This window comes from Solanum verrucosum, unplaced genomic scaffold, assembly GCF_900185275.1.
Source record: "Solanum verrucosum unplaced genomic scaffold, falcon-dt-bn FXZP01000102.1, whole genome shotgun sequence".
In the NCBI taxonomy this organism is placed as follows: Eukaryota; Viridiplantae; Streptophyta; class Magnoliopsida; order Solanales; family Solanaceae; genus Solanum; species Solanum verrucosum.
Genome location: NW_026019930.1, coordinates 2012074 through 2033640, shown reverse-complemented (window position 1 = coordinate 2033640; position 21567 = coordinate 2012074). Strand labels below are relative to the sequence as shown.

Sequence of the window (21567 nt, the reverse complement as noted above, 5' to 3'; positions counted from 1 at the left end):
GCCCAAGTAAAAATTCACCCAAATAAAAGATCTACCCAAATTTTAAAAAGTCCTTATAACTCATCAGTAACAAGTATTAAAATTTTATTACTAGTAGTTTCAAAATTAAATGGGTCCATTGTAATGGTTGGTCCGAATATCTATGCAGCTCCACTAGACCCGATTATAACTACTGAAAATTTACAGGTTCACGTAGCAATTAGCATCATATGTGGGGCTGTGCACAACGAAGAATTTGTTGGCCGTTTCCTCGGTGGACAGAAAAAAAAAAAATCAGTTGCAGATTTTCATGATTTAGGATACGGTGGATGAGATCGTTCTTTCCTTAATTAGATGTCTTAAATTTGAGTTTGGATATAGAAAAATTCTTGGTAGAGAACTTTTTTTTCAAATGAGGCTGTAAACATTAAAATTTTGTGGGACTAAACAAGTCATGTTCAAAATTACAATGTGTATTCGATTCCAGTTAGGATTTTTGGACAATACTCAACTCTAAAGTCTAAACTCTAGTTTATGTCTATATAAATGTACTAAATTCACTCGAATATTCTGCAAATTCATAAAATATTCATAAAGAAATAAAATTCAAATCATCCTAGTTTGAGAAATGGAATCAAGGATCAATTGATATGTATTCACAATCTTGATCAATAAAATCATGTTTTTTTTTAATATATTTTATTTGTGATTATAATTTATTTTCTACCACTTTAAAATTTATTGCAAATAGGAACCTTAGGCACAACAAAAATTTGAATTAATCGAATATCAATATGAATACTGAACTGAATCAGAAGCAAATCCGAAATTTGAATTAGTTGAATTTCGATATGAATATTGAAGTAACCGAATACCAAATAAAAAACAAAATTTATGGCACTGCAGTGCACAGTTGCTCCTCTATAAGAAGCAAACAAAAAGATGCAGACTATAATCATAAAGAGTCCCAATATCAAATTTAATTTATTACTTCATCATCGTCTGCTTTTAGAAAATACAAAAAAAAGGAGAAAAATTTAATCACGTCACATTTTAGCTAGTGTTAGATAAGAGTTAGGCGAAATTACAACTGGATAATCTAATTCAGTTTCAGAGAGAAGAAACGGTTATAAAATTGAAGATTTTTTATTGGGGGAATTATTATAAATAAAAATATGGATTTCTGGCCAGAGTTTCTAGCAAGTAGTTGGGGAAAAGAATTTGTGGCTGGCGGATTGGGAGGAATTGCAGGTATCGTATCTGGTTATCCTCTTGATACCATTAGAGTCCGTCAACAGAGTTGTACGCCTGGCTCTGCTTTCAACATTCTCCGCCATGTTGCCGCCACTGAAGGTCCCCTGGCTCTCTACAGAGGCATGGCTGCTCCTCTCGCTTCCGTCACATTTCAGGTCATTCTTTGCTTTTACTCCGCAGTAATTACGGGTTCATGTGCTTCACAAATTGTGTATAGTTATTTTTTGTATATTAAATTGGATTGGTGGTAGGAATTCATAAATTTAAAATCCACACATATATGGATGTTTATTCATATATGTTAATCGGAGTTTTTCTTAGTTAGGCCTGTCATCAGAGGTGGAGCAGGTGGGTTCGATCAAACTCAGTAGATTATATTCAAATCATGTTCAGAATCCATAAAATTGAAATTCTAGCTTGGTTGCGTATCACCTGCTCTGTTTCTCGCCGAAGATGAGGAGTCAAAAAATTTCTTGCAAAAAACTGTCACAGTCACAAAAGGCAAACATCGTAAAGGATTGAGATGGGTATTACGTGGAGATAAGTGCACATGTAATGGTTATATTTTGTATACCTACCAAAACAAAGAGAGATAGAGACTTTGGGGTCCTCAAATGGAATTTTTTACGTTCACGGAACTAATACCAAATTAAGCTTGCTTAACAATAATAATGATAATAATAAAAGTAATAAATATTAGAATTTAGAGACCACGAGTCTCCTACATAAATAAATAAATAAATAAATATAATCACTTGTTTCCTATTATTAATTTGTTAATGTTTTATAGTACTAATTGTTTGTTGACTTTCATTTGTGATGGAGTCTTAGTCATCAAATATTCATGCATTGGTGATTCATAGCCGTTTGTGGAACAAAATAAGGGAATTAACTAGTAATTAGTTATTCTAGAAGGAAAAGGATAGACATTCTCAAATGGTATGAGCACTGAAACTTTATTTTATTATAAACCATTTTCCCCACATCACCCATTCTGTTTAGATGGTTATTACGTAGTGTTAATAGTGTATCGTATCGTATTGTATTGTTTGGATAAATATAATGTATGTATAGATTATATTATTTCTTGTCGTTTCATAATGTCATGCACCAACAATATGAAGGATAAACTAATTATATAAAAAAAAAATACGGAGTAAAGTTAGAAAGAGTAGGATAAAAGGTAAAATAGGACCTACAAGCTCTATGGATTCAAGAAACAGACCTACAAATATTCAACAATACTCTATCAACAACCGGGCGCAGCTAAATGGATATTCATAATAACATTAGCTATACTGAACATGCTACATACCAAGGATAGGTTAATGAACTGGGTGTCATAGATAACCAACAGTGTGTCTTATGTAGTGGGGTATTGAGTCAAGTTATCTTTCGAATGAGCATTGCAGCTGCAGTTTACTACATCTGGATGGAAAGGAATAATCGGGTCTTCCAGGCTAAGTCCAGCAATCCACACATGGTAACCAAAAGAATAGTGCAAGAGATTTTCCAAAGAGTATCTTCGAACCATAAGCTTACAAACAAACTAGTAGGACTAGATCACTATACCTAGACTTTTTCGTAGAAATGTAGTCTTTGGAGAAACGATTGTTAGTTGTGTTCACTGTTTGGTACCCACACCAATACACATTTGTACTGAATGTTAACACTTTTGGTAATAAAATAAGTTTAATTGCCAAAAAAAAGAAGGTAAAATAGGACTACTAAACAAATAATAAGAGCAAGATGAGGAGAGAAAAAGGTAACATTCGATTGCACCAAAAATAAAGTTATAATCAAAACAAACATCGTATTAAGGTAAAAATATAATATATAAGTAAAGATGGGCTGTCAACTGGAGTATTATTCACTTCTCACGAGAACATACACTATTAGGCTTAAAATTGCATTTCATGCATAATTTGATAGTATTTTATTTTTTTTGCAACTTTAGCTAATTAGCTGCTACAGTTATAGATTGGTACAAATTCGCTACATATGAACCTGAGAAAATCTTCAACTTGAGACATGTCATTCATTGTTGTTCTTGTTTGTAAGACTAATCGATATAGAGTCTAATAATCCCTGAACTTAAGTAATTTCTACAATATGTAATATAGTTTCTTTGCTATTGCAGAATGCCATGGTATTTCAGATTTATGCAATGCTATCGCGGGCATTTGACAGGAATGTTCCAGCCAGTGATCCACCCTCCTACAAAGGAGTGGCCTTAGGTGGATTTGGAACAGGAGCATTACAAAGCCTAATGCTCACTCCTGTCGAACTTGTGAAAATTCGACTGCAGTTGCAACAGAGAAACATCCTGGATAACAAAAATCAAATGACTAGTTGTAAGGGTCCAACTGATGTGGCAAGAAACATATTCAGACAAGAAGGATGGAGGGGAATTTATCGCGGATTAACAATTACAGTTCTCAGAGATGCACCAGCTCACGGCTTATATTTCTGGACATACGAGTATGTAAGAGAGCAACTTCATCCAGGGTGTCGTAAGAATGGTCAAGAGAGCTTTAGAACAATGCTTATAGCAGGTGGTCTTGCAGGAGTAGCTAGCTGGATATGCTGCTATCCGCTGGATGTTATTAAAACTCGATTCCAAGCTCAGTCACAATCTACACCATTGAGATATACTGGCATTGTTGATTGCTTCAGGAGAAGTGTGAAACACGAGGGATACAACGTGCTCTGGCGAGGTTTGGGAACTGCAATTGCCAGAGCATTTGTAGTGAATGGGGCTATATTCACTGCCTATGAAACTGCCATAAGGTGCCTTTTCATCAACAACAACAATAAAGTTCACGCGAATATTCAAACTGAAAATGCATTATAATACAGGAGTAAGTAGTCATTGAGTTGTGTTGTCTCATTTTATATTATTCATTATAGCAATTGTATGGTTTATACCTCAAACTGAAATGTAATATCAGTCTTTTCTTATCAACTGCACTTCCTGTGGACATGGTTTAACATCCAAGATTATAATATTTTGTGTCACTTTCTGTGAAATGTAGCTTTCATTTATGTAGTATACTCCAAAGGTTCAACAAAATGCTCAATTCAGGCTTCAGCCATTATAGGTGTTGAGATAGCCTTCTTGATCTCTTCAATTAGACATACGTCCGCCATGGGCCTTATTTTCTTTCTTTTTATGAAATTTAAATGCTCTTAGATGTTTATTTAGCAGCATAAAGGACAGAAATGTGTTGCAATTTCTCTTTAGGTTTGCAGATGGTAAAGATCATTAATCGCTCTGCTGTATTGACACTTCTTGAAACAAATTACAGCCAAAATATTAAGGATGAATTATACTTATAGTGTCAAATAACTTACTTGACATTGTAAAGAAACCTGCTCAAGAAATACAGATCGAATAAGGTTGATTCCTCATATGGTCATTCAATTAATAGTTGCCAACTCAGAAAGTCACTTTTCTTCTTGATTCCAATTTTCTGAGATAATAACTACTAGTTGCGTGATTAACTCAGATCTAATAAGGTTTTCTGAAAATTTTCAATATAGAAGTCCATGGCATGGCAATTAACAGACATAAAGAAGTTAGCTAAGCTCGAAAACTTTCATTAATAAGCAGACATTTTCTCTGTAGTTTCTAGAGCTTAATAGGACCAAGACTTCACATTTAACTGTTGACATTGATGAATGTCTGTGGAAGTGATAACTCATTATACATGTCCATGAAATACCTGTCAACAATGTCAAGGTAAACTGGACATTTTAGGTAAGAGTAATAGTAGAGAACTTCTTTTATGTCCATCATTTGATCCAAATCTTCCTCATCCATCATCTCTAGTTCCTTCATCTTCTGTACTAATACCTCACCTTTACTTGTGTTTCGAAGGAATGCATCTTCCATTTTTTCTTTCTGTTCTTTCATTGTGTTGTTTACTGATTCTTCGCGAATACTCTTTCTCTGTGGAACTTCGTTTTGGTTACTACATTCCCATTGTTGAGGAAAGTCTCTGTAGAAATCATCCAATTCTTGAATAATGCTGTTTGGAATTCGGTTGCTACGAGAGAAGAAGGGATTGAAGTGACAAACTTTAGGTAACTTGTGATGACTTTTAAAGAGAAATAAATTGAGATTATGTAATGTTTTGAGGAAGAGGTTCTTGGTCTTTTGAAAGGTTTTCTTAAGGAGCATTTGTGGCTTTCTGTACAACATCCCCATGTGGCTTTTATCTTTCTCTATCTTCTTATCAAGAGATAATGCAACTTGTTTCCCTCCTTAAGTTTTAGATGTCCAAATAGTTTTCAACATGTACTGATGAAAGTGATGGGGACAAGGGCATTCTCTTCTTCTTTTTTCTCTTGACTTCCTTGCTTTAATTGTGTTCCCCAATATATCTTTCCCTTTTGATATTTTGGCCAACTTGTGTGCACTTCGACTAGTGTACTCTGAGTACATGCTATGATATTTTGGCCAACTTGTGTGCTTCGACTTATGTACTCCGAGTACATGCTACCTCTCACCAACAAGATTTCGAATAACTCTCTATCTACTAAGGTTTAGATAATTAAATTAGAAGAAATCACCTGATATTTTTTCGATTTAGAAATTCGGACCCTTTGTCTCCGAGGAGCGGCCTCATCCTAATATATCTTTTCTATTTGCGTGATATTCTTTTGACTATAATGCTGCTGAAAGTGTTGCAGCATTCATTATAAAGAAAAAGGGAAAGTTGATCAGTGAGTTGGAGGATGCTTAAAGTGATTATTACCTATAATTAAGCATACCTAAATTACATTCAGTACAGTTTGAGACAACTGGGCCCCAAGTAATACATGAAATAAGGCCATAATTTCCCTTTAATCGAGTAATAAGTACTGTCTGTATCAATTGTATCAAGTGCTTTTTTTTAAATTAAAGAGCAGTCTTTTGGGACCCAATCTATAAAAGGATTGGTATAATGTTGGTTGAGTAGGATAAGAGGCCAAAACTGACGGAAAAGAGATGAGCCTCGTCTTAATACCTCTGCTGAAGGAAACCTCCTTTTTATTAATAATTGTGGCGTCCGCATCAACTTGTATGCATCTCGACTAATTCCACAAAGTACCTACTACCTCCCACTAACTAGCACATGTATGATGTATGTTAATGTGTCCACCAAGACTTGTACAAATAGAAAGAACTCCCCTGATAGTTTTTGCTTCCGCTGGAATTTTTGACCTGAGGACTGGGACCTAGTGGTTAATGAAGTGGGTGAAGGAAACCTCTTCTTCTCTGTAATCTGTTTGAGGAAAACTACAGCAGTTTTGTAAGTCATGACTACAGCTGAATCACAAAATTGCAATAATTTTACTCTGTATCTTTTGTTACACTGATAATTAGAAGGTTCACGAGTTTGGCAGTAAAGCTGCGGATATCATACAACAACAATAAGCAAAGTGCAGACCAATTTTGATCAGTGCACACGGGAATTCAGTTAAACATATATAACAATCATGAAAATGATTTGGCAGATTAATTCAATATATAATTTATCATTGCTGTACATCCCAAAATTAGTGCATCAATTTTAGTTGATACAAAAGGTTCATCCCTGTTTAAACCCACAACCTATTAACATAAACAACCAGTGCCTCAATACATTCTTCATGAGGTCTGCAGATTTGGCCATGACCTCTTACTGGTTGTCCTCTTTGCCTTTGTGGAGCTTGAAGAATTGATGCAGCAGCCTCTGGAGTTCTCCATAATTCTTTGTTCCAGAAACAAGACGACCTTTAATCCACTGGGGGAGCTTGTTGGTTGAGTGTGAGGAGCTTCTTTCAGAAGGATCATATGTATAGCGTTTATCAACTAATAGGATGGCAGCATAGTCGTTAATATGCCGAATTGCTCTACCTACAGCAGATGATTGAAAAGCACTGGAATATGAAAATCCACATAAAGCATATGAATAAGCTAAAGGACTATTGAAAGTGGTTGTTCATTATATCAAAGATTAAGTTATATTTAAGGATCAAGATATCTATATTGCAGCTAGCTGGAGGGTTTCTAGGAGTAAAGGAAAGTCTCTGAGATCTTAGTTAACAGGGGGGGAAATAGTTGAAAGAGAACCTTTTCATAATTTTTTTTTGGTTCTAGTCCATGCATAAATGTTTATCCAAAGACAAGTTGGATACAGCACTCACCAATTGATTGATTCACAGCTTTCATGCAAAGATTCTCATAATACTGCTTCCCTCTATGCTTGCAGCTTTTTAGGATGTCAAGCCCAGCTTGAGCATCTCCATTATACCAGCTCCTTTCAGCCTGAAATTTGGTGTTCTTACCACTAGAAGTATCAAATCCTTCAATATGTTTAATCCTCTCCATCAACTCGATGTCAGCAGGACTAGGATAGGGCAATCCAACCATGACTATGCATCGACCCATTCCATCGCTGAAGTTGATACCTTCTGATACTTTCCCACCCACAATAGCAAGGAGAATTGCACCATTTCTTGATTCGGGATCCCGCTTAGAACTTCTATGGGACAGTTCATCAATTGTTTCCTTGTATTCCTTCAAAACAGTTTCCACATCTGTACTTCTTCTAGGTTCTCTAAATATGCGCTTCTTTTTCATAATTCTTCCAATGATGCCCGACTCCTTCCATGCATCATAGACCTGGCCTTCGTAGTCAAATGATGAGAAGAAAAGAACCATGCCTTCAGGAACTACGTTTACCAAATTGGAGACCAAAAGCCCTAGTTCTTGTATCTGCCAATATAGGTTCATGAGTATGTCAGATTCAGTAGTGTACTTTAGGGTAATATTCTAACTGAATGTCAAAGCAACAACTTCTAATTAAGTGAAACTGGAAATCTGGAATTTGCTGGGAAAACATAAATGAATGCAGTATTCATGTAGCACATTCACAGACAATAGGAGAATTCACTTGTGGAATTCTTTACTTAAAACAGGCATATATGATGGAAGACTTTGCATACCATGACTGATGAGCTTCTGGCGCTGTAACTAAAATCAAAGGAGCGGCCAGAAGGCCCCTGAGGAACAACAATTGGTAGAATGTTTGCAGATGGGATGATATGACCACAGGAAAAGAAATGCAACTGATCCGGTGGTAACCAAGGAAACAGGCGCTCTTTTGTTTCCTCTATAGGTTGCAAAGTCCCACCAGCCAATATGACAGCATGAGCTTGATTCAAGATCTGCAAGTAGTAGTGCAGAACCAAATGGTTTTCCATAAACGCCTTTGCAAGGGAACTTTGGAATGTAAAAAGATGAAGTTTCTAGCAAACCTCAGAAAATATCTTTTCTCCTGTGAGCATGACATATTTCAAATACCCTCCTTGTTGCATTGAGCATTTTGGCCTTGGCCTTGGCCTTGATATTATTATTCTTCCATCACCATCTTTATTTGTCAGTGACAATAACATGTTAACTAATGCTTGGAAACCAGATAATGCACTTTCATCATGACTGCTTTGATTGTCATTTTTCAATCCTGAAACTTCTACTGAGAGTGCTAATTTATGTCCATATCCACATACCTGAGAGCTCAAAGGTCTTCAAAACTAAACGATATTAAAGAGGGATAGAGATAGATGAACAACTAGTAAAGAGTCAGAAATTATATACCTTGTGCATAATATTGCTTTCTTCTATATACAACAAGAGCTTATACAGATTTATGTTGTCAATATTGAGGGCAAATAGAAACTCGTTTATCGCCGTGGATGACTCAAAGCCACTTTCACTTCCCTCAGCATTACAAAGGGGGTCAAAGGTGCTTTGACAATTCTCATTACGCAAAACTTGTAGAAAAGCCCGAGTAAGGACCATCATTATTTGAATATATCTTTGGTTGCCTGGCCCTAACAGATTGCGAAAGCGTATGAAGTAACTCTCCAAGTGCGAATGCACAAGTTCCAACTGAAAATGAAGCAGATCCATTAATTGGATGTTTCTTCAATGTGAAATACTAGGAAGTAAAACACAAAGAAAAGAATATTAAAGTGCTGGGTAGTGCCAGATGGGATGGTTGTGCGTGTCTGATGGCAATGATTAGAAAATTTTCTTTACCTGTGACAGTGTAATTTTTGCGTTGTACATGCTGATGAGAGAATCAGCTAAATTATGAGCTTCATCTATGACAAGAACACTATCTTTTAAACTTAAACCAAGTGATTCACGCGATGATTTTGAAAGAAGCGATTGATAAGGAAGAACCACAAGATCTGCTGTGTGGACCATGCTTCTTGAGCCATAGTAAGGGCAAGTTTTTAAGTCATTTCCAATCTGAACAAGATCCTCAATATCCAAGGGCCCTTGTTGAGAAACCTCGCTTCGGAATTCTTTTCCTCTTTTGTGATTCCTAAGCATTGGGCATCCTAGGGAAGTCTTGGACCTTCCCGCTCTGCCACAAGCTCTGATGTTCTGCATATAAGTTAGTAAATGAAGTTAAGAGGTTCTAATTTGGAGCATAAAACTATTTATCATAAGCTCAATCTAAACAAATACATAGTCTATGACTTCCATAAAATAATAAGTCACATATTCATATAAGGATTACATCACGCTGATTCTATTAGAACGTGTTTCTGAGCAGCATTGGCATCACAATTCCCAGTGAACATCCAATTGCAGCGTAAAATTATGTCATTTTTTAAAAAAGGTTTCTAACTTCATGTTATAATCTACTAAAATGGGAAAAGTATGAGAGGAATTACATTTTGATACTAGCAGAATAGATCTCTAGTTCAGGTTATGCCAGAGATGACGTGTAAGATGTCTTGCTTAGTATACAACAGCTACCTATCAACACATTTATACACTTAGTCGGGTAATGGTTCTTTTACCATCTATATGTTAACTAGAATACTTGCATATGCCAATAGAAACTGGTTGAGAGTCCAGCTAGGCATACCTTTGTCTTTGATATTTTAGAAATTTCCTTCTTCTTACTTTTTTGAAGTTCCAAACATTTCTCATTTATCTGAGTGGAGCTGCCTAACTTCAACACATCTGAAATGGAAACCAACGGATCCCAAGATATTAGCATTAGAAATGTTTTCTGAAAAATTTCAACAAGATTGCAATTTTTTACTTACAAAAGAACAAGCTCGAGTCTATCTTGAGTACCTTTATTAATGCAGAAATTCTTCCTAGATCCTAAGCATACAACCTTTACTTCATCCACAAATTTAGTCTTCCTTAACTCCTTTACAAACTGTGAAAGCTGTGAATGTGTCCGGCTACAGAAGTAAATCTTGGGTCTAGCCTCATCCTCTTCATCTTCCATGTTATCTTCATCTTTTTCTTCCTCACTCGAGGAATTAACCAGCACCCCACCACCCTTTCTTTTCAATCGCCCTCCATTTTCATCTTCACTCTCATACTCTTCAACCAAAAACTCCTCTTCATCCATTCCCTCAACCTCATGTTTTGTCAGTAAATTCTTTACCTTTTCAGTGTCAGTAGCTTCATCCTTCCCACCCCCGTTAGTAGTTAAATCTCTCACATTGTCCCTTTTTCCTTTCCTATCAATTTTTTTGTTGAACCCCATTTGCATCTTTTCCTTCGTCTTCTTCTCAGGGGATTTGGTATCTTTATTAATGACAAAGTCCCTCATCCAATCTGGTTCATCATCAACCCCCAACTGATCTTCCTGTTTCCCACTTAAATTCGAAGAAGAATCCATCTGGGTTTTCTGATGTTGCTTTTTATCTACAAGCCATTGAAGAGCACTGCAAATTATACTAAGCGTTTTACCAGTCCCTGAATAACGGTTCAAAAAACCCAATTGAGTGAATTTAAGAGAGGCAGAGTGGAAGTCTTCCACTGATTTTAACCCAAACCATACAAAAACAACTAATAAACTTTAATCCCAAACTAGATGTGGTCGACTATGTACCCTCTATACTCATGCTACAATAGGCCCTTTCTATGTGTGGAATGGAAAAAGTTAACTAAACAACCTCTATATATAATACTTAAACAGTAACTACTCTGAATAGGATTCTAAATTAGCATCAATGTGAGTTATATATAACCATAGTTTTTTACATTTCTATAAGAAAGTGGTGAAGATATATACCAGTGGGGCTTTCGAGCATGGCAACGCCGCCTTTATTGAGGGATTGGTAAAGGGCGTTCATGAAATCAAGCTGAATGGAATAGGGTTCGTACGGAAATGCCGGAAATTCCCTTCTCTCTTCCATCTCTGAAAACAAAATTGAAGTTCAAAGGGACTAGGGTTTTCTTCTTTCTTCTGTTTCTCGCACAACTTCATAAAAGTGTGCCGGTGTTTGCAGCAGTTGTCTTTCCCGCGCTTAGTTGTGCTCCGTATGTTCTTTCTTTTTTTTCCTTTTCTCTCTTGAGGGAGGTAATTATGTTTTCTTTAGTACTTATTATTACGTAAATAAGTTTATCGACTTAAAAGAAGTATATCACATCCTTTAGTTATACATTTTAATCTTCATAAGTTGTAAAATTTCATGCATTGTTCAATTGATGATGATGTGCATAATCAAAGGAGGAGACATATTTTAAATGATTAATTAACTTGGTTACGTAAGAACGCTTATGAACATGTGCACAAACTTTTTCAAAGTATGTTGAACTTTGCCATACACAAGAGAGGAAGTTTTAAGTATCATAGGTTCATAATTCAAAAAGACAGAGAGATTGATAAAGATGTCACACGTCATTGGAGCGGGGTGTATGAAATGGTGGCTCGTCTTTGGGGTACCATGTGGTAAGAATGTGTAAGTTTAAAATGTAAGTTCTACAAAGTGTTGTATGAGGCAAAGTGTTAACCGGTCAAAAACATCCACATTTAGAAGATGAAGCTAATAGAGATAAGGATGTTCAAATGAATGTGTGACAAGAGGGATATGATTAGAAACAAAATCATACCATGCCAAGATGGGAGTGACTTCTGTTGAGTACAAGACGAGGGAAGCAAAATTGAGATGGTTTAGACATGTGAAGAGGATATAGATGAGATGTATCATTTATAGTTATGATAAATTCTTTTCTTTAATTGAGAATGGAAGACCTCATAATCGTGATAAAAAAAAAAAAATTTAATCGAAATTGAATTGGTCTTCGATCTACCCTAATGAAACCTAAAATCTCACTCCCTAACTTTGAGATGTAAGTGGTTGACTATAGTAGGGGTGGGTTTAAAGAGGTACAGGTATACCGAAAAAAGAACCAGAGTGGTGATTAAGCCAGAATGAAATTTAAAATCCCACACAAAGAGGCTATTTTTCAAAGGCAAGACCAAAATGTTGCCAGTGAATGCTAATTCTACCGAAAAGGTTGAATATATTGATTTAGTCCAATTACTTTGGGCCCAATTTAAGCCCATTATCACTGCAGGCACAACCCTAAAAGCCTTCTTCCTTCACTACCAAACTATAAGCACTGCCTAGATCGCCGCAGTTCTCAGTTGAGAAAGCTCAGGAGGAGGTCGCTAGGGTTTCTGCAACTGTAGCGTAATGGTAAGTGAAGCTAACCCTTTCATCATCTTTCCTGTTAACGTATACGTTTTCGTTTTCCTCAGCGAATTGGGACAAATCACAAATCACGAAATGGTTCGAAAATTAAAATTGAAAAGAACTACACTGAACATTGAAGAATGACCTGCACATATCAAAAAGTGGTTCTTATTATTGAAAAGTGGTGCATATGTTTTTGTAAGTTTGCAAAAGGTGATCTATAAGTGAATGTGTGGATTTTACTATATAGGGTAAGGGAACAGGAAGCTTCGGTAAGAGGAGGAACAAGACCCACACACTATGTGTGAGGTGTGGAAGACGGAGCTTCCATCTCCAGAAGAGCCGTTGCTCTGCTTGTGCTTACCCTGCTGCCCGTAAAAGGACATGTAATACTTATAATCCTTTCACTTTTGATATTATACATTATATCAGAATATCAATCCTCTGATAGGAGTTGTACTCTCTTTTTTTACATGCTCTTCTGAATGAATGATTTACAGACAACTGGAGTGTGAAGGCTATTCGCAGAAAGACAACTGGAACTGGCCGCATGAGGTATCTTCGTAACGTCCCTCGCAGGTTCAAGACCAATTTCAGAGAAGGTATACATATTATAGCTTATCTTTATTTTTGGAAGTTCTTTTGTTTCTGCATTTTAAGATTTGCTAATTTACATTTTATTTAGGATTGAGTGTGCCTTTGGTATGGTGAAAATTGTTTATAGGATTTATGTAATCATTTTTCAGTGATTGTTTACTTCTAAAATGAGAGCTTACTTCCTCTAGTTATAGACAAAAGTCATTTTACTTTACAGATATCCATATACTTGCCTAGACCAATATTTATGTTAAGTTGTTTAATTGAGCACCAAGTTTAAGAAGTTTAAAGATAGAAAGTTGTCAATTTGTTTCCTTTATAGAAAGAAAAGAGTGTCACATAACCAGGGATTGATGAGAGTAATAAATGCTATTGTTGTACATTGTCTTCCACTTTGTATGAGTGAGGTACCCTGCATTATAGTACATGCTGTGACTACCCTTTTACCTTGAATGATGTTGCATATTGCATCCTTGTTCTATAGAAAACTAAGGGGAGGTTGGGTAGTTGGTTAGAGTTATGAAGGAATTTATGTGTTATTTTATATAGGTATTTAGTTATGTATTACTTATTACGCCTTCTATCTTCCATAATATAATACATAGATTCCTTCATAACTTGTGCATATATTTGTTATGTGGATTTATAAATTTGAAACTAAACATCATATTAGTTTTAAACATGAAAACCTTACCTACTAACCAGTTACCAAACGTACTATTACTTATGCAAGATTTAATATATGTATAACTAACCTCCAAACCAGCTATCAAACAACCCCAAGTGTCTATAATTAGTTCCAAGAAACCAAAACCAAATGCTTAAAATAGTTCTAGTAAGTTAATTTTCAAGATAAAACGGTTTTCACACAATATTTTTCCCGAAAATTGTTTTATGTCATACTTAGCCAATGCTTATTGGTGTTTTAGGTTGAGTATGCATTTAGTTGAGCTTGAAAGATGCACATCTATAATTCAGTGTGATTGTTCCTTTGTTTAGCTTGACTATGTTTGTTTAGACATTGCCAATTGATGATCAAGAATATCTGGTACTAACTAGTATGAGATAAATAATAAACTTTAAACTCTTGTTCTTCCAGGTACTGAAGCAGCTCCAAGGAAGAAGGGAGTAGCTTCTGCTTGAGGCCTTTAGACAGTTACTTGAGAGGCTATTAGTGGTAGCTTCATTTTGATATTTCAAGATTTAGAGCAAGTAAAATTTTGGGACCTTCTATCTTTAGGTTTTATTGCCCTTTGAAAGATTAATGTGCTTAAAATTTTCAAAGTATGTATTCCAACTTGGCATTTTTATAAAGAAGGGATCTTGAGACTTCCATAACTTATTGGATCTGATCTGCCTGTCTAGTTTTTATGTTACCTTGTGGTTGTTCAAATTGCTCATTTTGAATCTGTTGCTGTATGAAATGATTCCATTCATTTTAGTGTTACCTTGAGGTTGTTCAACTTGCTTATTTCAAATCTGTTGCTGTATGAATAATGACACCCAATGTGCCCGTTCTTTTATTCTAATTTAACCTGATTTGGGTCTTAGTATGGTGATCTTACCAGTTAAATGTTTGCATAGATGATTAGTTCAGCTTGTAGTATGAATTCAGATGTCTGCCTCTGAAGTCTTGCGTTTCTTGGTTACTGAAACAATGAAAAGAAAAACAGTCTGGCATATTGCGCGGAAGGGATCTACATTGAATACAAAGTAGTATTGGAAATTATTCTCATGATAAAAGAAATTTCTCTCTGATCTCGTCTCCTTTATTCTTGTAAGTTTTCTTGTTTTCCAGAAAATGAAGTTACAGCGATGTGTGTTTTTGGAGTTGTAGGTGAACTGAACTAACTTTAGGCTACAGTGTGATTTGAGTTATTCACTAATTACCTCTCATGACACTTGTTTTTTTCAAATGATTTTCAGTGAAAAATGTCTATATTTCCCTCATGGTGCGAGTAAATAATTTCTACATTTGATGTTAGAAATGCACACAATCTTGCTAGTTGGTGTTGAGTGCACCGAACTGGGTTGAAGAAGGGACCGGGGCTTCTTCATTGTAAGGCATCTAGAAGCTCAATAGTCTTGTAAAATTGTTAAATGAAAGAAGTCGCAGTAGCAAAGGGGTAACGGCCAGGCCATGACATTTACCTCTACCTTGTAAAAATGAAATATTCCTCAGGCCACCTTGAGAGATACAACTTACCAACTGAACCGCGTAAATTTAATGATAAATAACTCTTCTTTTTTCTATGTAATTTATCAAGTTTATAATAATTTTAATCTTTATATAGTCAACCACAAAACATGCTTATGTGAGTACGAATCCTCTTAATGAAAATAGATGATCCTCATTAGAAGTCATAAATCATAATCAATCTCAACTAGTTTAGGATCACACATAATTAATTGATTAACAAGTAAATAGAGAAATCATGACTGAATGGGATAAGTAATTCACATTATAGCAAAAGTTCTGAGTACGATTACCGGATATCATAGCCTAGAAAATAAAGAAATAACCTCCATAGCATTAGATGATTCGTTCCAATTTTCTCGTATTTGGTTGGCTAAGAAAACTAATTCCTTAATATGAATAAAATAATTTCTTCTAAGAAAAATAAATTTTATAAGTGACAATTCACACGGATCGTTTCCTTTTCACCCTTCAACACCATAACCCCATGTCCCCATCCCTACCACCCTGGAGTGATACTTTGCGTTCACTAAGCAAACATAAATAAATAAAATCATTTTTACTTAAGTCTCCTCCTAGCGACTAAGGAACATTTTAGGAGGAATTTTTGCACACGTTTGATTTGAACTTATCTTGATCACCTTTTAATTAAGTTGGGTGGCCTGACTTTAAAAGCAAAACAGACTTATTCATTGTCTTATAACAACCAGCTAATAGCAAGCAAACAAATGTACAAACGCAATTACACAAACACATAATTGCATTTGTATAATTAGTCAAAGCAAGAGGCCAGTGACATTACATCCTGTTTCTATCATTCTTCAAAACAAACATGCACACCACGTTCTTCCAACCATTCACTTAAACTAAGAATTAAACACCAAAACATCCTCCCCACAATTATCCATCACAAAACACTTTGCTTCTATCCCTTTCTCTCTGTACCTGCAGAAACACAACCTTTTTCTTCACAAATTTTCATTCTTTTTCACCTCACAAACAAACCCCCATTTCATTAACTTTCTTGTCATAAGTTCCATTTTCTAAGACACATTTTTATAGAATGTGTGAAACATGATTCTTGAAACGAACAATAATTCAATGGCTGGATGCAAGTCACGTTTGGCCAACGATTCAACGGTCACTAGCCCTCGTTCAGGTAAGTCATCTTCTTCCCTTTTTTAGAAAATTCACAAAAAAAATTGTGTGTGTGTGTGGATGGATTCTTGATTTTGTTCATTCTCCATGAAACACAAAACTTTAGTCAATTGTTAAAGCCCTGTTGTCTCTGATAATAACTAATTTTCATAAAGATCTATATTTTCAATATTTCCTTTCTGTCACCGTGTGACAATGTCAAGATTTTCACTAAGGGTATTCAAAATACAAAGAAATACATATATGAAGAAGCCAAACGGATTCAACATCTAATATATATATACATAAAAACTAATTATGTATAGAGTCTAATTTTCGATAAAAGAGGGGACCCTAGCTCCACCATTGCTGTCACCTTTAATGCTTTACTTTTGAAAAGAAAAATTGTGCTATGCTTGAGGGTCTTAAATGATTGAACATGTCTAAAGCATTAACTAAGGTTATCTGGCCAAAGCTAACAAAATGTTCCATTTCTCCTTTAGGGGTAATTATTCAGAAAATTTTCATCTTTTGGGTGAAAAGTACTTAGTAAATGAATTGATATATAGGATCTTGATATATTGTAGTCAAAAGATGTGGTTTGCATGTTTTATGCATTCATGGGCAGAAGCAGAGGGGCACAAGGGGTTCAAATTATATTGTAATATGTATATTAATAGGGCAAAAATGATTTTTTCCGCGTATATGTAAGTTGATGAATCCCCAACATAGGATGTTTTTTTTTTTGTGAATCCCTGGCTCCGCCACTGGCATTTACCACATTGCTGAAACACTGACTCTTTTGGTCCTATTTAGATATGGAGTTGATGAAGGAAAAGTTTTCAAAGTTGCTCCTTGGTGAGGATATGTCTGGTGGAGGAAAGGGTGTCTCGTCTGCGCTGGCTTTGTCAAATGCAATCACAAATCTAGCAGGTAATCATCAGTGTATAACTAAAATTTGTTGATCTGTTACTAATCGGAGAAGTCAACTTTTCTTATCAATGTATGATATGTGCAGCTTCTGTTTTCGGAGAGAGGAAAAGATTAGAGCCAATGCCAGCTGAGAGAAAAGCAAAATGGAGAAAAGAAATTGGTTGGCTTTTATCTGTCACAGATCACATTGTTGAATTTGTTCCTTGTAGACAAGTATCAAAAACTGGAACAAACATGGAGGTACCTCTACCTCTCTCTCCTTCAAACTCTTTGTTGCATATTTCATATATCTACCGTACAACAAGAGTGATCGATCATACGTTCATTTAATTTCTCTATCAGGTTATGGTAACAAAGCAGCGATCTGATCTTCAAATGAACATTCCAGCTCTACGGAAGCTAGATGCAATGCTTATTGTAAGAGATATGAAGTTTTTTTTGTTTTTGTTTTCCTAAGTGATCTCAATTGTCCTGATTGGTGTTTATGCCTGGATTAATGACCAACAGGATTGCTTAGATGGCCTTAACGATCAAAGTGAGTTCTCGTATGTATCAAAAGATGATGAATCACAGGAAGAAACAAACAGCAGGAAAGATGACAAATGGTGGATACCTACTCCTAAGGTTCCTCCTAACGGCTTGTCTGATCCAATGAGGAAATGGCTGCAATTTCAGAAGGATTCAGTAATCCAAGTTCATAAAGCGTCCATGGCGATAAATGCTCAAGTCTTGTCAGAAATGGAGATCCCAGAAAGTTATATAGAATCCCTACCTAAGGTCTAAAAAATCATGAATCTCACTTTTAACTTACTTCAAGCTTGTGATCTTGTGTGTTAACATTTCCCTTTTACTATGTTTAGAATGGGAGAGCAAGCCTAGGAGATTCGATCTACAAAAGCATCACCGATGAATACTTTGATCCAGATTACTTCTTCACAACTATGGACATGTCTTCAGAACATAAAATTTTAGACCTCAAGGACAGGATTGAGGCTTCTGTAGTTATCTGGAAAAGAAAGATGAATGCTAAAGATGGGAAATCATCCTGGGGTTCAACTATTAGCTTTGAGAAGAGAGAAATGTTTGAAGAAAGAGCAGAAGTCATCTTGTTAATTCTTAAGCAGCGGTTCCCTGGAATTCCTCAGTCAAAACTAGACATTAGTAAAATCCAATACAACAAAGTACGAAGCATGCACATTTTGATTTACTTCCAATTTCATATTCTAGAGAATATAGACTTGTTTTCTTTGCTTCTATTGGGTGATTCAACTTCTAGAGAATATGACATGAATTAATGGAACAAGATTTTACTTGATTTTGCAGGATGTGGGGCAAGCTATTTTAGAAAGCTATTCAAGAATAATAGAAAGCAGGGCATTCACAATCATGTCACGAATTGAAGATGTTCTCCAAGCAGATGCTATTGCCCAAAATCCTTCCAATGGAGAAGTAAAGAGACCATTATCAGATAAAGAAGAAGTAGGAAAGCTTAACTCTGCTGAGAATGGAACTTCATTGACACTTTTAGACTTCATCGGTTGGACACCTGATCAAGAAGACAACAACACAAAGAAATATTTGAAGGAGGACCCAACTTATAAAGATATTAACGCGAAGATTAAATGCAACCCTTCTAGCATAGTCACCAACAAGAGGTTTTCTTACCTAGAGAACTTAGGTATGTGTAGAAGTCCAACTGCACGTCACTAATTGATTGGCACTGCAGAATTTTAGTTTACCTCACGAGGACTGCCATCAGAATTCACGGAAGTCTGAAAGCTCGTCCTCAAATGTACATATTGAGATGGATCTCACCCATTTAGGATTCAACTAAGCCATTCCTTTTGTAAGTAGGGAAAATTTAGTAGACCTATTTGGTCTGTGGCACTTCTTTTGAAGTGATTTACTGTGTACAAGATGTCACCTTGTTGAAAAAACAAAGTGAATTTTTTATTTTTTGCAAATAGTACTATATATGTTAGTTTGTATGGCCTTTGGTCTTTAGATTTATTGGAAAGGAAGTATGTAAGAGAGATTTGGTGTCCATACAGTTAAACACTACTATTCCTTTATCAGTCTACCTTTCATGTTCTTTTCCAGAGTATTGTTTACAATATCACAAAGGCATGATGAACCAGCAAGAATACATCCGAGCGAAGATGATAAAATATCATAAGCTACAAACTTAGAAAGCAATGCTTCAAACTTTCCAGAAGATTTATCTTGTTGTAACAGAGGTCTGAGGTAAGCTTCAATGTACACTTACAGGCTGTTATATAGATGATACATCAATTACAAAATTAAGGTAAAGAAATTTTGGATTGGGAAGCAATTAGATCTTGCCACGTGGACCGAGCTTTGGTGGAAGTTGGGGGCCTTTCTTGATTGGTAGGATATCCCCTGATGCAGTTGAACTGAAGTAAGCAAGAGTTGAGCCACCTCCCAATATCAAGAACTTGAGCAACAGACCTCTCTTTGTGAAAGGAGCAGCAAATGTCTCAAAGAACTTGCTCTACCAAATACAAAATAATAGGAAAAAGACAGTTATAACTCCGTAATGTTCTGGCGAATAATCGATACTGCAACTAGCTAGTAAATGAGGAGCCAACATACACAAATACAACTATTTAACACAGGCATGGCAAGTAGACGAAAAAATGGGGAGCTCGGTGCACTAACGCTTTGCGCGGAGTTTGAGGAAGGGCTGGACCACTAGGGTCTACTGTTGAACCCGTGACCTCCTGGTCACATGACAACTACTTTACCAGTTAATTCAAGGCTACCATTCTGGCATGGCAAGTTAATATGAAGCATTTTTGCAATAAAGAAATGTGGGATGCTTTCTAAGGGGAGAGAGACAAATAATACCTGAAGGGAGTTGTAGGGTGAAGGTGCATCTGATCCATACAAGTCCCACTGACCAGTTGTGTTGCCCAAATCCTCCAAGTCAAAGTATACACTCTTGTCACCATATTTTGCAACCACAGCACCAGCCCTACACAAGTTTATCATAATCAGTCGAAGCAACAAAAATAATTCTTACAAGCCCATAACTCATCTTTAATTTCTATCTTCGAAAGCTCAGATGAATATAATAACATTTCTTAACACCCTCATATAAACCATGCTGATGGGAGGTAACAGCCAACAGGTGCTCGATGGAATAAATAGAGGTGCACATAAGCTGGATGGACACCACGGTTATTAAAAAAAACTAATTCAATCTTTAGACTTTACCACTAACCAAACTAATTAAGTGCGTGTTTGACAGACAAAAAACTACCCTGTTCATAAACATAGGCGAATTCATAATTTAGAGTCTGTGGCTTCAAAAATGAGTGTTATTTTATTATATGTGTGCTTCTTTTTTTATATACATGTGCATAGTTTGTAAAAAATGTGCTTTTGTCAGAGAATTGAGTTATTTGACCAAACTTTTAGAAAAAAATAAATACTTTTTGAGTAGTAGAAGTTATTTTTCAGAACAAAAAAATAGTTTTTTCCCCCAAAAGTCTTTTGAAACCTTTGTTAAATACTATTGTTGCTCTAATATTGACAAATTGCTTTGCAAGTTGATTCGTCAAACACAAATTGCTAATCTCTAAAAGAACTTTCTAAAATTAATAAGCAGATATTGAAAGCTTGATCAAAGAGACTACTAAAATCCGAGACATTGGCCATCCAGTACCTTACCTGGATTTAGATTGCTTCAAATTGAGGCGAGATGATCTAACATTTAGTTTAGTTCCAGCAATGGAGCTTCCGGCTAGGCCCTTGACACTACTGGTGGGCTGCACTGCAGTAAGAGTTGCCATAGACGCCATTATTGGGCTCTGTTTCAGACTAGGAAATTAGTTGTGGTTCAGAAAATGATGTGATTGTGAATATGTTATGGTTTTGTTTGAATCTTTTTTTGCATGGATTTGAACATGACACGTTGGAAACTGGATATATTTCTAGAGATTTGAAGTCCCATT

The 21567-nt window shown here is 35.7% G+C and overlaps 6 protein-coding genes across 6 annotated transcripts; 3 read left to right on the top strand and 3 right to left on the bottom strand.

The window, feature by feature from the left end:
- The first annotated feature begins 987 nt into the window (after positions 1-987).
- On the top strand, positions 988-4296 carry LOC125829155 (mitochondrial arginine transporter BAC2). The gene is made up of 2 exons (XM_049508409.1): positions 988-1388; positions 3374-4296. The coding sequence occupies exons 1-2, from the start codon at positions 1155-1157 to the stop codon at positions 4085-4087; spliced, it is 948 nt and encodes a 315-aa protein (XP_049364366.1). The 5' UTR covers positions 988-1154; the 3' UTR covers positions 4088-4296.
- Positions 4297-4732: 436 nt separating this feature from the next.
- LOC125829166 (uncharacterized) lies at positions 4733-5483 on the bottom strand. Its single transcript, XM_049508419.1, has one exon. It carries the CDS (start codon positions 5441-5443, stop codon positions 4895-4897), a length of 549 nt encoding a protein of 182 aa, XP_049364376.1. The 5' UTR covers positions 5444-5483; the 3' UTR covers positions 4733-4894.
- A 1220-nt stretch (positions 5484-6703) lies between these two features.
- LOC125829142 (uncharacterized) lies at positions 6704-11504 on the bottom strand. Its single transcript, XM_049508400.1, has 9 exons — positions 11319-11504; positions 10364-10999; positions 10149-10246; positions 9305-9658; positions 8861-9154; positions 8521-8772; positions 8209-8430; positions 7408-7978; positions 6704-7117 (listed from the first exon to the last, which is right to left on the bottom strand). The coding sequence occupies exons 1-9, from the start codon at positions 11440-11442 to the stop codon at positions 6900-6902; spliced, it is 2769 nt and encodes a 922-aa protein (XP_049364357.1). The 5' UTR covers positions 11443-11504; the 3' UTR covers positions 6704-6899.
- Positions 11505-12511: 1007 nt separating this feature from the next.
- LOC125830802 (60S ribosomal protein L37-2) lies at positions 12512-14661 on the top strand. Its single transcript, XM_049509979.1, has 4 exons — positions 12512-12729; positions 12977-13112; positions 13227-13328; positions 14423-14661. The coding sequence occupies exons 1-4, from the start codon at positions 12727-12729 to the stop codon at positions 14464-14466; spliced, it is 285 nt and encodes a 94-aa protein (XP_049365936.1). The 5' UTR covers positions 12512-12726; the 3' UTR covers positions 14467-14661.
- Positions 14662-16240: 1579 nt separating this feature from the next.
- Positions 16241-19638, top strand: LOC125829177 (rop guanine nucleotide exchange factor 12-like). The gene is made up of 7 exons (XM_049508430.1): positions 16241-16679; positions 17474-17590; positions 17676-17830; positions 17933-18007; positions 18098-18367; positions 18451-18771; positions 18914-19638. The coding sequence occupies exons 1-7, from the start codon at positions 16595-16597 to the stop codon at positions 19298-19300; spliced, it is 1410 nt and encodes a 469-aa protein (XP_049364387.1). The 5' UTR covers positions 16241-16594; the 3' UTR covers positions 19301-19638.
- Positions 19639-19738: 100 nt separating this feature from the next.
- On the bottom strand, positions 19739-21524 carry LOC125829188 (photosystem I reaction center subunit VI-2, chloroplastic). The gene is made up of 3 exons (XM_049508441.1): positions 21284-21524; positions 20459-20585; positions 19739-20102 (listed from the first exon to the last, which is right to left on the bottom strand). Exons 1-3 carry the CDS (start codon positions 21412-21414, stop codon positions 19923-19925), a joined length of 438 nt encoding a protein of 145 aa, XP_049364398.1. The 5' UTR covers positions 21415-21524; the 3' UTR covers positions 19739-19922.
- Between the last annotated feature and the right edge of the window lie 43 nt (positions 21525-21567).

What these genes read in the sequence shown, in the direction of transcription:
- LOC125829155 (XM_049508409.1), top strand. Translation starts at nt 1,155, where the DNA reads ATGGATTTCTGGCCAGAGTTTCTAGCAAGTAGTTGGGGAAAAGAATTT. An exon ending in TCGCTTCCGTCACATTTCAG is followed by an intron (nt 1,389 to 3,373) that starts GTCATTCTTTGC and finishes TTGCTATTGCAG; the next exon opens with AATGCCATGGTATTTCAGAT.
- LOC125829166 (XM_049508419.1), bottom strand. Translation starts at nt 5,443, where the DNA reads ATGGGGATGTTGTACAGAAAGCCACAAATGCTCCTTAAGAAAACCTTT.
- LOC125829142 (XM_049508400.1), bottom strand. Translation starts at nt 11,442, where the DNA reads ATGGAAGAGAGAAGGGAATTTCCGGCATTTCCGTACGAACCCTATTCC. An exon ending in CTAAAATATCAAAGACAAAG is followed by an intron (nt 9,659 to 10,148) that starts GTATGCCTAGCT and finishes ACTTATATGCAG; the next exon opens with AACATCAGAGCTTGTGGCAG. An exon ending in AAAGCAATATTATGCACAAG is followed by an intron (nt 8,773 to 8,860) that starts GTATATAATTTC and finishes TTGAGCTCTCAG; the next exon opens with GTATGTGGATATGGACATAA.
- LOC125830802 (XM_049509979.1), top strand. An exon ending in TGCTGCCCGTAAAAGGACAT is followed by an intron (nt 13,113 to 13,226) that starts GTAATACTTATA and finishes AATGATTTACAG; the next exon opens with ACAACTGGAGTGTGAAGGCT. An exon ending in CAAGACCAATTTCAGAGAAG is followed by an intron (nt 13,329 to 14,422) that starts GTATACATATTA and finishes TTGTTCTTCCAG; the next exon opens with GTACTGAAGCAGCTCCAAGG.
- LOC125829177 (XM_049508430.1), top strand. Translation starts at nt 16,595, where the DNA reads ATGATTCTTGAAACGAACAATAATTCAATGGCTGGATGCAAGTCACGT. An exon ending in ATATAGAATCCCTACCTAAG is followed by an intron (nt 18,368 to 18,450) that starts GTCTAAAAAATC and finishes TACTATGTTTAG; the next exon opens with AATGGGAGAGCAAGCCTAGG. An exon ending in GTAAAATCCAATACAACAAA is followed by an intron (nt 18,772 to 18,913) that starts GTACGAAGCATG and finishes TTGATTTTGCAG; the next exon opens with GATGTGGGGCAAGCTATTTT.
- LOC125829188 (XM_049508441.1), bottom strand. Translation starts at nt 21,414, where the DNA reads ATGGCGTCTATGGCAACTCTTACTGCAGTGCAGCCCACCAGTAGTGTC. An exon ending in TTGAAGCAATCTAAATCCAG is followed by an intron (nt 20,586 to 21,283) that starts GTAAGGTACTGG and finishes AAACTTGTGTAG; the next exon opens with GGCTGGTGCTGTGGTTGCAA. An exon ending in CACCCTACAACTCCCTTCAG is followed by an intron (nt 20,103 to 20,458) that starts GTATTATTTGTC and finishes TGTATTTGGTAG; the next exon opens with AGCAAGTTCTTTGAGACATT.